Source organism: Euprymna scolopes, chromosome 40, assembly GCF_053919585.1.
Source record: "Euprymna scolopes isolate OS-2025 chromosome 40, ASM5391958v1, whole genome shotgun sequence".
In the NCBI taxonomy this organism is placed as follows: Eukaryota; Metazoa; Mollusca; class Cephalopoda; order Sepiida; family Sepiolidae; genus Euprymna; species Euprymna scolopes.
Genome location: NC_136521.1, coordinates 12,323,173 through 12,337,549, shown reverse-complemented (window position 1 = coordinate 12,337,549; position 14,377 = coordinate 12,323,173). Strand labels below are relative to the sequence as shown.

The 14,377-nt window shown below is 34.3% G+C and overlaps 1 protein-coding gene across 1 annotated transcript in view; it reads left to right on the top strand.

Annotated features, from left to right (window-relative positions):
• Nucleotides 1–14,377, top strand: part of LOC145265306 (uncharacterized) — a 121,925-nt gene that overhangs the window by 2,336 nt on the left and 105,212 nt on the right. The window contains exon 2 of the mRNA XM_080121081.1: nucleotides 10,088–10,183. Coding sequence (XP_079977207.1) covers nucleotides 10,088–10,183 — 96 coding nt within the window. The remainder of the gene's footprint in view (nucleotides 1–10,087; nucleotides 10,184–14,377) is intronic.

Here is a 14,377-nt window from a genome sequence, read left to right as displayed (position 1 = left end):
AGATGTGTGTATGTATGTTCGCTTTTTGTGTATGTCCAAGAAAGGCTTTTTTCAGAGAAGCGCTTGGTCGGCTTACAACTTCTTAAAACTTTTTATATCACATATAAATCATATCTCTGAGGTAACAACGCAGCTCACTTGTCTATTTAATTTGCTCGACTTTGGGGAGATAAATATTCAACAGTTTTCGCTCGCCGCATGTGGATTAGGCTTTTTCCTATAATAAAAGCGACACTAATTCTAGCGGTATTTTTAATAATATAATTTTTAATTAATATAATAAAAGCGACACTAATTCTAGCGGTATTTTTCTGGTCGCCATCGCCAAAATGTCCGAAAGCAATCAGCTTTGATCAATGTGGAAATATTTTCCTTATATCAGATAATTGCTATTCAAATTGCCCCCCCAACATCTTGGGAAAATAAAAATAAAAACCCCGCAGTCAAAGTTGACCTTATTAAGACATTAAAACGTGCACCTGCAAATTCTAAGTAATTAAACAAATTCAAACGTGTTTACATATATATATATATATACACATATATATACATATATATATACATATATATATATATATATATATATATATATATATATATATATATATATATAATTAGCTCTCTTTGATTGAGCACTATCAACGACCCTTGTTAAAATTCAATTATTCTTAATTTTTGGAATATATTTATATATTTCCACCTGGAATAAATTAATATATATATATATATATATATATATATATATATATATATATATATATATATATATATATGTCGCTCCTTTAAGAAACTCGTTTCTTATCGTTGAGCACTTCCAGTTGAATTAAGTCGGTCAATTTAGCTCTTATGCATAGATCATCGTATAACGATTGGATCAGTGTGACTGACGTAAAGAACATTTAAAAATAAAATATTTAAATTCAACGTTATTTCTCACGGTTAATGGTAGCCGATTGGATACGGTCTTCGCTAATCGAGCCAGAGATGGCTCGTGTTGCCGGGTTCGAGTCTGTCGACTGGTGTTAATCGTGGCACCCTGCACTGAAGATTCCCGAAAGGATGAAAAACTAGCGTCTGTAGGTATTTAATTATTATAGCAAATAAGTATATATATCAATAGTATAAAGCTGAACGTGTGTGTGTGTGTCTGGTCACGAATAGGCTCCTATATGGTTGACTATCTTTAAAAATTGATTACATATAATGATAGAAGATGTATTGACACAGGAATGGGTATGTTTGATCTAGCAGAACAGTGGTTCATTTAAATTGTGGGATCTGCGTTCACGCCTGGTCCAAAAAGTATGGAAATAAAAAATTAAAAAAAAACAAAAAACGTTTACAAGTGTTTTTGATATAGATGTACATAAGAATACTTTGATAAGTATGTTTTAACTTAAATAGGGATGATATAATAAAATTGTGGAGTCTGCACTCGCGCATGGCCTCCATAGAATGGAAATAGGCACAAACTTTAATAAAGACTGTTCATATCTATCTGCATAAGTATACTTTCATAATTATGTTTCAGTTTGAAGAAATATGGTATAATAAAATTATGGGGTGTTCGTTCGCACCTGACCTCCATAGAATGGAAATATGTCACAAAGTTTAACAAGGTTTTTGAATATAGATCCACAGAATATTGTGATAACTGTTTCAGTGTGAACAGGTATGATATAATAAATTATCGGGTTTATCTATTTTATTTTTACTTTCATCATATTTTTCTTTGGTTTTGATGCCCCCAAATTCGAAGCTATCTCCTTTTCATAACCTATCATACTTTAATAAATCAGTGTCCATTTCTGTAGGTTGTTTTTGAACCCAGTCAACGACAAGTACTTTTGCTAGTATATATATATATTTAAGTATTTACTTCAAAAGTGCTCAATACGTAGGTAGAGCTAGTTAGTAGGTTATAAATTATATATGATCATATATATTTTATAACTTACTATATATATGGTAAAATTAAAGTATATTATAAATATTAAAGAATTAATATTTATAAAATTATCTCAGCCAGATGTAAAAGCTCGATAAAACCAAATAGGAAATAGAGCTTATAATATAATAATAATAAGTGAAGCAGAGGGAATATGGTGAAGAAAAAGGTGGTTACACATGAATGGATAGTCTTTTTCTTCACCATATTCCCTCTGCTTCACTTTTTTGTTTTCAAGTAAGACTTACTTGTTGTTTAATCAAATACTTTCGCATGCAAAATCCGATCCCGCATTTTGCTAATTCCTACCCTCTGATGAAAAGGAAAGAAAGCATTTCTTCGAAACTCCGCGGATTAAGGACTATCCACTTATCTAGTGTTTCCTTTTCTGATTAAATATATTTTTAACTCATTTCAAAGTGTTTTTAACATGTTTTATTAACTGTTTGCTCGTGTGTATATATATATATATATATATATATATATATATATATATATATATATATATATATATATATATATATATATACTAGCTGGCAGCCTGTTTAAACATGATATTTTCATTGATGCAGATTACGAAGTATTATTATTTAATCCCTTATTGATTATTATATATTACGCGGAATAATTTGCTCGGTGGACTAAATCGCAATAAATAAATAAATATATAATAATAATAATAATAATAATAATAATAATAATAATAATAATAATAATAATAATGTCTTTATCAACTTCCGTCTGTGTTTGTTTACCATATCACGTCAGCTGATATTTAGGCTTGGTGGAAAAGTTACTTCTGATTAATTTTTAGTCTAAAATATGCAAACAAAGAAATGATTTGCTGCGGTTTTAAACGGTGCCTCTTTTATCGCAAATTAAACTCATTTATAAGAAAAAATTGAAAAAAAGTCATGAGTGTTTTAACAGGGAATCATTCGATCCGTAGTCGAATGCTCTACTACTAAGCTATAAAATAAATCTGTTCTTTTAAAGAAGCAATTTTATCTGCTAATATTTTATTTTCTCTTTTAGTCGGTGTAACGTAAAAGATTCCCCTGTAAAAATTCTTCTTTTTAAGCTATTTTTAAGATTGGATTTTTTCGGTTTTCCATACTTATCGGATGGATTTCTGTACAAAAGCCAGACATATAAATTACCTTTGTGCGAAATTTGCAAAAAATAGGCTCAACCGTTTCGGAACCTATGAGGAAGCAACTCACACACACATACACACAAAAGTGACTTTTATATAAGGCAGAGATAGAGATGGAGATATGTGACAGATTGCTGATACTTTTAATGGACATGTGACCTTACGTGAAAAGACTTAAAATGCTAGAAGCGCTCTATATAATAACAAAAATAACGGAAAATAAATAACGCTTATTATGAATCCAGTCTCAATATTACAAAGTGCCTAAGTTCGTAAATGATACGAGAAAAAGAAAACTTGTAAATTCTAGACTTTACCAGTTTGTAAATATTGAAATTAACCCTTTTTAATATTATTCAGATATTTCTTTAGTCACGCCTCTTACAGGTGATCACGATCTAACATATGGAATTTCATACTCATGTGTGGTCTAAGCAACAATAATAAATGCAGGTTCTGCAACACTGAGTTTGAGTGTGTGGGCACCTGATTTCTAGTTGCAAAGTCCTATTTAGAGATGGTTATTATACAGATCACAATAACGGAGTTTGGAAATATCTTCATTGGAAGATATGTAAGAAACTAAACATTCAGTGTAGTAAAAAATCCTGGGAACATATACCCGAACGAACAGTTGGGAATGACAACTATACCATTCACTATGACTACATAATCCCGACTGGTACATATCTTGAAAACGCGGCTGTTAAACCAGATATAGTGATTTGGGACAGAGCAAACAAAAAAGCGACCATAATAGAGGTCAGTGTACCCAATGATATAGGGCTTAACAGAGCTGAGAGGGAAAAGATAACAAAGTATCAAGGACTTATGTATGATATGAAACGAAATTGGAAACTAAAAGACGTTTCAATTATACCAGTCATCATAGGTGCAACTGGGCTTATGAAAAAGAACTTTAAAAAGTATATAGCAAGCATACCCGGTGAATCAAGTGCAAGTGAAATACAAACGATTGCACTGAAAGGGACGGCTAGAATCCTGAAAAGATCTCTTGGTTGGACTCACTAAAATAGGGGTAAATGTCAGACATCTGGTTGGATGTCCCATCCCCTAGAAGAAAAAGATTAAGAAAAATGAAAAAAAAAAAGAGAGATACGTAGTTTTGAAAAACTATAAATTACCACATGTTTTAAAGCTTAGCAGACATAAACGCTGGATGACAACTGGACAATTCAGTTGAAAGTACTCGCGAAATAATGACACAAGAATAAACATACGGATCCAATTTGCAACAATTTGAACGAAAATGCAAAAAGGAAAATACGAAAATTAGAAAAAATTAAAAAGAATATAATCAGAGACCCTGTGCCTTTCAATCTATCTATCTATCTATCTATCTATCTATCTATCTATCTATCTATCTATCTATCTATCTATCTATCTATCTCTCTCTCTCTCTCTCTCTCTATATATATATATATATATATATATATATATATATATATATATATATAAGTGAAAGTGTCTATGTGTGTGTCTGTCTGTCTGTCTGTGTACATTTCCCTACGCAATAACTCTGTCAATTTTAAGCCTACAGATTCGAAATTTGATATACAGGGTACTGAGATTTGGAAAAAAATCGATGTGATTGGTTTTCGGACAGAGATTTGGCGATTATGGGGTCAAAGTTCAACGATTTGACCTTTGAGAACTCTACCAAACCCCTCGTACAATTTTTGGATCTAAACACGTGAAATTTTAGATATAGATGCCTTGGACATGGATCTAACTTAATAACTTAACTTGAGCCCTAAACAATAAATGTTAAGGGGTCATAATAGGGGTCAAAGTTTAAAAAATGGACTGTTTTTTTTTTTTTGTTTTGCTCAGCATACATCTCAAAACACCCGGGCAACGCCGGGCACCCATGCTAGTAATATATAAAAGGAACTTTGTGTGTGTATCACACCGGTTTCCGTTAGATCACCGAACTTAAGCAACGTTAAGCCTAATTAGTACTAAAATGGGTGACCCTTTAGGAATTCCAGATGCTGGACGTGCTCTCCGCTTACCTCAGCATTGGTTCCAGTCACCTAGCACTTCTCCTTGCCATTGGACTCAAGCAGTGCCGATTCAGGAGAGGTGTGGTTGTGATTGCGCATCCCTTGCCTCATAATTACACGCGCAGCTACCCCCCTCAAAGGGTGTCCATTGTCTTTTGAAACAGAACGGAGGCTTCAATGTGTGTGTGTATGTGTGTCTGTGTGAGTTCGTTCTCTATGGATTCCGAAACGGCTAGGCCGATTTTTATTAAATGTATCACAAGTATACTTCATGTATCTGACAGCGTTCTTCATGTCAATATGTCTTCGATAATTATCGATAATCGATAATCAAAAACATCCGATGAATAAACATACTGTAGGCAATGTAGCATTTTTTGAATAGAAAGAAAAAGAAATTTAGGAACCTAACAAATGGTATATATTTTTTAAAAAAAATTCTTTTTTTAAATGGCTTAGGGCTCCTCGTAAAAACTTCACATAACTCTGTTCTTAAATAAGGATACGAAAATTAGGCGGTACATTAATATTTAAATGGGCTTTTCCATAACCACATCCAAGGTAAATGTTTATCGCATGCTTTTCCCGTTAGGGATCCCCCCGCCTTTTTTCTTTCTATTAAAAAAATGCTACATTGCCTAAAGTGCGTTTATTCATAAAGTCTGAAGAAATGCTGGTTTTTCAAAATTTTCAAACAACATAATGCTTGAAATTGTCGAACTAGACATTGAAACAATTGTAACGTAAAATGAAATACACGTTTTGTTGCCATCAACACCTTGTCTTGAAGTCTTGATTTTGCACACGCAGTATATATATATATATATATATATATATATATATATATATATATATATATATATATATATATATATAACATTAAAACATTGTTAAATTCACTACTCGTTCAGCAGCCACCAATAGCGTAATGGTTAGGAACCTTGACTGCCGTACAGACGGTCGGGTTTCAATCCTGGCTTGAGGTAGGTACCTGTCTAGCCGCACTGATGAGCTGCGAAACAGTACTGTATGTGGATGACTGTATATATATATGTTGCAATTTTTTTTATTCATAATGGGGTATGACCTCACACAGTCGGGCGATTCTATTTATAAACGATGCTGCTAGGAACTGACGAATCGAATTAATTCACGTTCAGAAACCAGAATTGCTCCATAAATATTACACCATTTCTGTAGCAATTTCGCATTTTTTTCCGTCTCGACACGGTAAGAATCTTTTGCTCTATGGAACTGTCTACTGCAAACCAGTCCCCTCTCAGGACTTGTGTGGAACAACGAACCATCGGAAACTGTTCTGAAACTAAACACGACTTACACTTCTAGAGCTTATGCGCCCAGCGTGCGTCTTTATTTCGATGGATCCGAATCAAAATTCGAATTGTAGCAAGTTAAATTTCTAGGATATCTACGAATCCAAAAGCTACACAAAGTACTTCAAACACAACCTGAAAACAGAAACGATCCCGACTTCATTGAAAAGAACGCAACTGTCTTTGCGGAATTAATACAGTGTTTAGATGACCGAAGTCTATCGCTGGTAACGAGAGAAGCCCTGGACGATTGCTGCAAAGCATTGAACATATTGAGAGAGCATTATTTATTGAAAGGAAAACCCAAAATTATTTCTTTATACACTGAACTGACCTCTCTAAAACGAATGGAAGCCGAAACTATTACTGATTATATTATAAGAGCCAAAACGACTGCAAATTCTTTAAAAATGTCTAGTGAAGTTATAAGTGACAGTCTGTTAATTTCCATGGTCCTTAAGGGATTACCGAATGATTTCAAGCCATTTACTACCGTGGTAACGCAGAAAGAAAACCCCATGACTTTTAGCCAATTCAAGGTTGCACTCAGAAGTTACGAAGAAACTGAAAAAATGATCACAGAAAAAAAAAAAAAAAAAAAAAAAACCGAATCTACAAATGTCATGAAATTTAAAAATACACACATAAAAACACCAAAATGAAATTATATTCATGCCAGGAATAAAAACCGCAACTTTGCCAAAAACAGTTTTTCTCCTAAGAAAAGTACAAAAATGATTTGCTAGAATTGTGGACGACCCAATCACAAGAATTTCCAATGTAGATACAGGACTCAAAATAGCGATTACATTAAAAATGTGGAGAGCTCTGTTAGCGAACATACATTTTTATTTTCGTGTACGTTCAATGCTTCAACAAACAATAATAATTTTCTTGTCGACTGTGGGGCCACGGTACATGTGATTACAAAGGAATCTGATTTTATCAATTTTGATCCCAACTTTAAGACACAAAATTATTTTGTAGAACTAGCTGACGGGAGTCGAGTCAATAATATCGTTTTGAAAAGAGGCAATGCGAAAATCTCGCTAAAGAACAATAAAGGTGAACTGTGTTTCTGTATTCTAGAAAACGCTCTTCTAATCCCAAAATTTAAACAAAATATATTTTCTGTACAAGCTGCCACAAAACAAGGTGCAAATATAAACTTTAGCTCCAATAAATCAAAACTGGTATACCCGAATGGGACTGTATTCGACATTAAAGAAAATGGAAGATTATATTATTTAAATAGCGTAGTCTCATCGAAAACCGCCTGCCATGATCTACAGACATGGCATAAAATTCTTGGACATTGCAATATTCCTGATATCAAAAAGTTGCCGACTGTGGAATGAAAATACAAACATCAAAAAAATCCTATCAATGGTGTATTGTGACTTGAACGGTCCCGTGGAACCGATGGCCAGAGAACATTATAGATATGTGTTGAATTTCGTAGATGACCATTCAGGTTTAATAATGGTTTACTTTTTAAAGAACAAATCTGATACCCTGCTAGCAACTAAAAAATATTTAGCCGACATGGCTCCCTACGGTGAAGTCAAGTGTATTCGCTCTAACAACGGTAAGGAATTCATCAAACCAATAAAGACTTTGAACTTTTACTAATTAACCATCATATCAAGCATGAAAAAATCAGCTCCTAGATCGCCACACCAAAACGGGACTGCTGAAAGAGCGTAGCGGACACTTTTTGAAATGACAAGATGCCTACTCATTGAAACAAAACTCCCGACAATATAAAAGATTATCAAATCGACTATTGCTATTCCATGGAAAATGCACCAAAAAGCTTTAACGAAGCAATTAATTCAGAACATTGTGATGAATGGAAAATTGCCTTGAAAAAAGAAATAGATGCCTTAACCGAAAATGATACCTATACGGTAGTGCCTCTTCAAAAGATAAACATGTTATTTCTGCAAGATGGGTCGTTACAAAAAAGACTACAGCATCAGGCGTAGAACAATACAAAGCTAGATTTGTTGCTAAAGGGTACTCTCAGATTTATGGTAGAGAATATTTTTCTACGTTTTCACCGACCACAAACCTAACGACAATCAGAATTTTACTGCAAATCGCATTGCAATATGACATAAACATCCATCAAATGGACGTAAAAATGCTTATTTGAATGCCCTAATAGACTGTGAAATTTATATTATCCCTCCAGAGGGATTTATAATGAAAAATAAAAATAGCGTGTGGCGACTTAACAAGTCATTATATGGTCTAAAGCAAAGTGTTCAGTGTTGGAATACAGTATTTCATGATTATATTATTAAACAACAATTTAGGCAATGCGCTGTAGACCACTGTTTATATACCCAACACAAAGACGATAAACTACTGATTTTGGTTTTGTGGGTCGATGATATTTTAATCGCATCAAATTGTGACATAATGCTGACCGATGTTAAGAACAAATTAAATAAAAGATTCAAAATGACCGATCTTGGCAAAATATCCTGGTTTTGGGGGATAGAATGTACTCAAAGCAAAGAACTTATTACGAGGAATCAATCGAGATACATCGACAATATACTATTAAAATTTGGAATGGGAAAGTGCAAGAAACGCTCTACACCGGTCGAAAATGATATTAATAAAAATATACACACAAAATCTGAAATAATAAATGATAAACTATACCGCGAAATTATAGGTAGTCTTGTATATTTAATGACTGCAACCAGACCCGACATATGCTATACAGTAACAAAACTGTCACAAGAATTATCACGACCGACAATGAAGGATTTAAACAGAGTTAAACAAGTCTTACGTTATTTAAAAGGAACTAAAGAACAGAAGTTAGTATTTAGAAAATCAAAAAATCCCCTAAAATTAGAAGGATTTTTCGGATTCAGATTGGGGAAACGACGAAGATCGAAAAAGTATATCTGGATATTGTTTCAGACTCTCAGAAAATGGGCCTATTATTTCATGGAAATCTAAAAAGCAACAGATTGTATCTCTCTCTACGTGTGAAGCAGAATTTATCGCGATCACACACACGACTCAGGAAGCACTCTACCTTAAAAATATTCTGAAGACTATTTTAGAGCCAGAATTAACTAAAAGCCCCGTAGTAATTAATTGTGATAATAAAGCCAGTATAGTCTTAGCACAGAACACGATAATCAACCAAAGATCTAAGCATATAGATATAAAATACCATTTCATAAAAAACGAGGTGAAAAAGGAATCCATTATTTTGAATTACATATCATCAGAACAAAATATCGCTGATGTATTCACGAAACCCGGAACAAGAATAAAGTTAAAGCGTTTTTTCTCAAAACTTGTTGGGGATTCGACTGAATAATTTTTTTATATCCTTATATATATATATATATATATATATATATATATATATATATATATATATATATATAATCAATATTGATTGCTTATTGATTATTAAAATATTGAACATATACGAGAATGTATGTATTTTTTTAATAATTACGACTTCATCTTTTAAAAGTCATGGTAAAAAATTACTTATTTTACTGCCAAAAATGTTCTCCAATAAAATAACCTAATTACTGATTTTTGCTTATGTTTTACGTTAGTTTTATTTTTCTCCATTCAGAAATGCCCTGTCATATGCTGCCCATCCTGGAGATTGATGCCGACACCCAGGTGCCCCAGAGTATGGCCATTTCAAGATATTTGGCCAGAGAATTCGGTAAGTCTAAACGGTTGTATGTGATGATGCTGCTGCTGCTGCTGCTGCTGCTGCTGCTGATGATGATGATGATGAAAAAGATGATGATGATAATGATGATGATTGTTGTTGAGCATCCTTCATACATTTACGTATGAATCAGATTATTGTTGCCGTTCGTTTTCCTAAAACAGAATAGAATACGTCTATTAAACCTACGCTATTTTCAGATGTATACAGCTTGTAGTGGGGTTAATGTCGACGTTGAATTCAAGCATATACATACACAGAGCCTTAACATATATTTGTTTTTATTATTTACTTATTATTTCGTTACATACAATGGAAAGTATTCAAAACGTATATACTTCATCTTCTTGGTTTTTCATCGTTATCCGATGATGACAATTTACTTGTTGTGAGTCTGCTTATTTTTTTTAAATAGTGCAATCCTGGACCAACAGGTGCGGGCACAGATTGAGCATGTGAAGGAGGTGTCGGTGGAGCATTGCATGTTTCGCTGCTCCTCAATACAGTCCACTCCTTGTGAATAGAAGGAGTGCCAGAAATCCCGACAGGAAGCAAGTTCATCTTGTGAGGAGAGTCTATTCGACACACTACGAGAGAAAATCCGAACTACATTAGCTGAAACCTTGTAAGAACAAGAACCAATAGTTAGAATAGCCGTCCCAATAAGATTTGGGGTTACATCGGCTGAAACATAGTAATAATAGCAGCTGAGATGATAATAGGAGTTCATATAATCCAAATAATAAAATTATCAACCCTCATCTAAAAAAAAATACAGTTGGAGAAAATTGACGGTTACATAGGCCAAAATATTGTAAAAATAGCACCCCAAAAAAGAATAGCAGTCCAAATCATCCCATTAATAAAAATTATCGATCCTCATCTCAAAAGATGCCCCTGAAGAACGTTGGGGGTTACATCGGCCGAAATATTGTAAAAATAGCACCCAGAAAAGAATAGCAGTCCAAATCATCCCAATAATAAAAATTATCGATCCTCATCTCAAAAGATGTCCCTGAAGAACGTTGGGGGTTACATCGGCCGAAATATTGTAAAAATAGAACCCAAGAAAAGAATAGCAGTCCAAATCATCCCAATAATAAAAATTATCGATCCTCATCTCAAAAGATGTCCCTGAAGAACGTTGGGGGTTACATCGGCCGAAATATTGTAAAAATAGCACCCAAGAAAAGAATAGCAGTCCAAATCATCCCAATAATAAAAATTATCGATCCTCATCTCAAAAGATGTCCCTGAAGAACGTTGGGGGTTACATCGGCCGAAATATTGTAAAAATAGCACCCAAGAAAAGAATAGCAGTCCAAATCATCCCAATAATAAAAATTATCGATCCTCATCTCAAAAGATGTCCCTGAAGAACGTTGGGGGTTACATCGGCCGAAATATTGTAAAAATAGCACCCAAGAAAAGAATAGCAGTCCAAATCATCCCAATAATAAAAATTATCGATCCTCATCTCAAAAGATGTCCCTGAAGAACGTTGGGGGTTACATCGGCCGAAATATTGTAAAAATAGCACCCAAGAAAAGAATAGCAGTCCAAATCATCCCAATAATAAAAATTATCGATCCTCATCTCAAAAGATGTCCCTGAAGAACGTTGGGGGTTACATCGGCCGAAATATTGTAAAAATAGCACCCAAGAAAAGAATAGCAGTCCAAATCATCCCAATAATAAAAATTATCGATCCTCATCTCAAAAGATGTCCCTGAAGAACGTTGGGGGTTACATCGGCCGAAATATTGTAAAAATAGCACCCAAGAAAAGAATAGCAGTCCAAATCATCCCAATAATAAAAATTATCGATCCTCATCTCAAAAGATGTCCCTGAAGAACGTTGGGGGTTACATCGGCCGAAATATTGTAAAAATAGAACACAAGAAAAGAATAGCAGTCCAAATCATCCCAATAATAAAAATTATCGATCCTCATCTCAAAAGATGTCCCTGAAGAACGTTTGGGGTTACATCGGCCAAAATATTGTAAAAATAGCACCCAAGAAAAGAATAGCAGTCCAAATCATCCCAATAATAAAAATTATCGATCCTCATCTCAAAAGATGCCCCTGAAGAACGTTGGGGGTTACATCGGCCGAAATATTGTAAAAATAGCACCCAAGAAAAGAATAGCAGTCCAAATCATCCCAATAATAAAAATAATCGATCCTCATCTCAAAAGATGTCCCTGAAGAACGTTGGGGGTTACATCGGCCGAAATATTGTAAAAATAGCACCCAAGAAAAGAATAGCAGTCCAAATCATCCCAATAATAAAAATTATCGATCCTCATCTCAAAAGATGTCCCTGAAGAACGTTGGGGGTTACATCGGCCGAAATATTGTAAAAATAGCACCCAAGAAAAGAATAGCAGTCCAAATCATCCCAATAATAAAAATTATCGATCCTCATCTCAAAAGATGTCCCTGAAGAACGTTGGGGGTTACATCGGCCGAAATATTGTAAAAATAGCACCCAAGAAAAGAATAGTAGTCCAAATCATCCCAATAATAAAAATTATCGATCCTCATCTCAAAAGATGTCCCTGAAGAACGTTGGGGGTTACATCGGCCGAAATATTGTAAAAATAGCACCCAAGAAAAGAATAGCAGTCCAAATCATCCCAATAATAAAAATTATCGATCCTCATCTCAAAAGATGTCCCTGAAGAACGTTGGGGGTTACATCGGCCGAAATATTGTAAAAATAGCACCCAAGAAAAGAATAGCAGTCCAAATCATCCCAATAATAAAAATTATCGATCCTCATCTCAAAAGATGTCCCTGAAGAACGTTGGGGGTTACATCGGCCGAAATATTGTAAAAATAGCACCCAAGAAAAGAATAGCAGTCCAAATCATCCCAATAATAAAAATTATCGATCCTCATCTCAAAAGATGTCCCTGAAGAACGTTGGGGGTTACATCGGCCGAAATATTGTAAAAATAGCACCCAAGAAAAGAATAGCAGTCCAAATCATCCCAATAATAAAAATTATCGATCCTCATCTCAAAAGATGTCCCTGAAGAACGTTGGGGGTTACATCGGCCGAAATATTGTAAAAATAGCACCCAAGAAAAGAATAGCAGTCCAAATCATCCCAATAATAAAAATTATCGATCCTCATCTCAAAAGATGTCCCTGAAGAACGTTGGGGGTTACATCGGCCGAAATATTGTAAAAATAGAACCCAAGAAAAGAATAGCAGTCCAAATCATCCCAATAATAAAAATTATCGATCCTCATTTCAAAAGATGCCCCTGAAGAACGTTGGGGGTTACATCGGCCAAAATATTGTAAAAATAGAACCCAAGAAAAGAATAGCAGTCCAAATCATCCCAATAATAAAAATTATCGATCCTCATTTCAAAAGATGCCCCTGAAGAACGTTGGGGGTTACATCGGCCGAAATATTGTAAAAATAGCACCCAAGAAAAGAATAGCAGTCCAAATCATCCCAATAATAAAAATTATCGATCCTCATTTCAAAAGATGTCCCTGAAGAACGTTGGGGGTTACATCGGCCGAAATATTGTAAAAATAGCACCCAAGAAAAGAATAGCAGTCCAAATCATCCCAATAATAAAAATAATCGATCCTCATCTCAAAAGATGTCCCTGAAGAACGTTGGGGGTTACATCGGCCGAAATATTGTAAAAATAGCACCCAAGAAAAGAATAGCAGTCCAAATCATCCCAATAATAAAAATTATCGATCCTCATCTCAAAAGATGTCCCTGAAGAACGTTGGGGGTTACATCGGCCGAAATATTGTAAAAATAGAACACAAGAAAAGAATAGCAGTCCAAATCATCCCAATAATAAAAATTATCGATCCTCATCTCAAAAGATGTCCCTGAAGAACGTTTGGGGTTACATCGGCCAAAATATTGTAAAAATAGCACCCAAGAAAAGAATAGCAGTCCAAATCATCCCAATAATAAAAATTATCGATCCTCATCTCAAAAGATGCCCCTGAAGAACGTTGGGGGTTACATCGGCCGAAATATTGTAAAAATAGCACCCAAGAAAAGAATAGCAGTCCAAATCATCCCAATAATAAAAATAATCGATCCTCATCTCAAAAGATGTCCCTGAAGAACGTTGGGGGTTACATCGGCCGAAATATTGTAAAAATAGCACCCAAGAAAAGAATAGCAGTCCAAATCA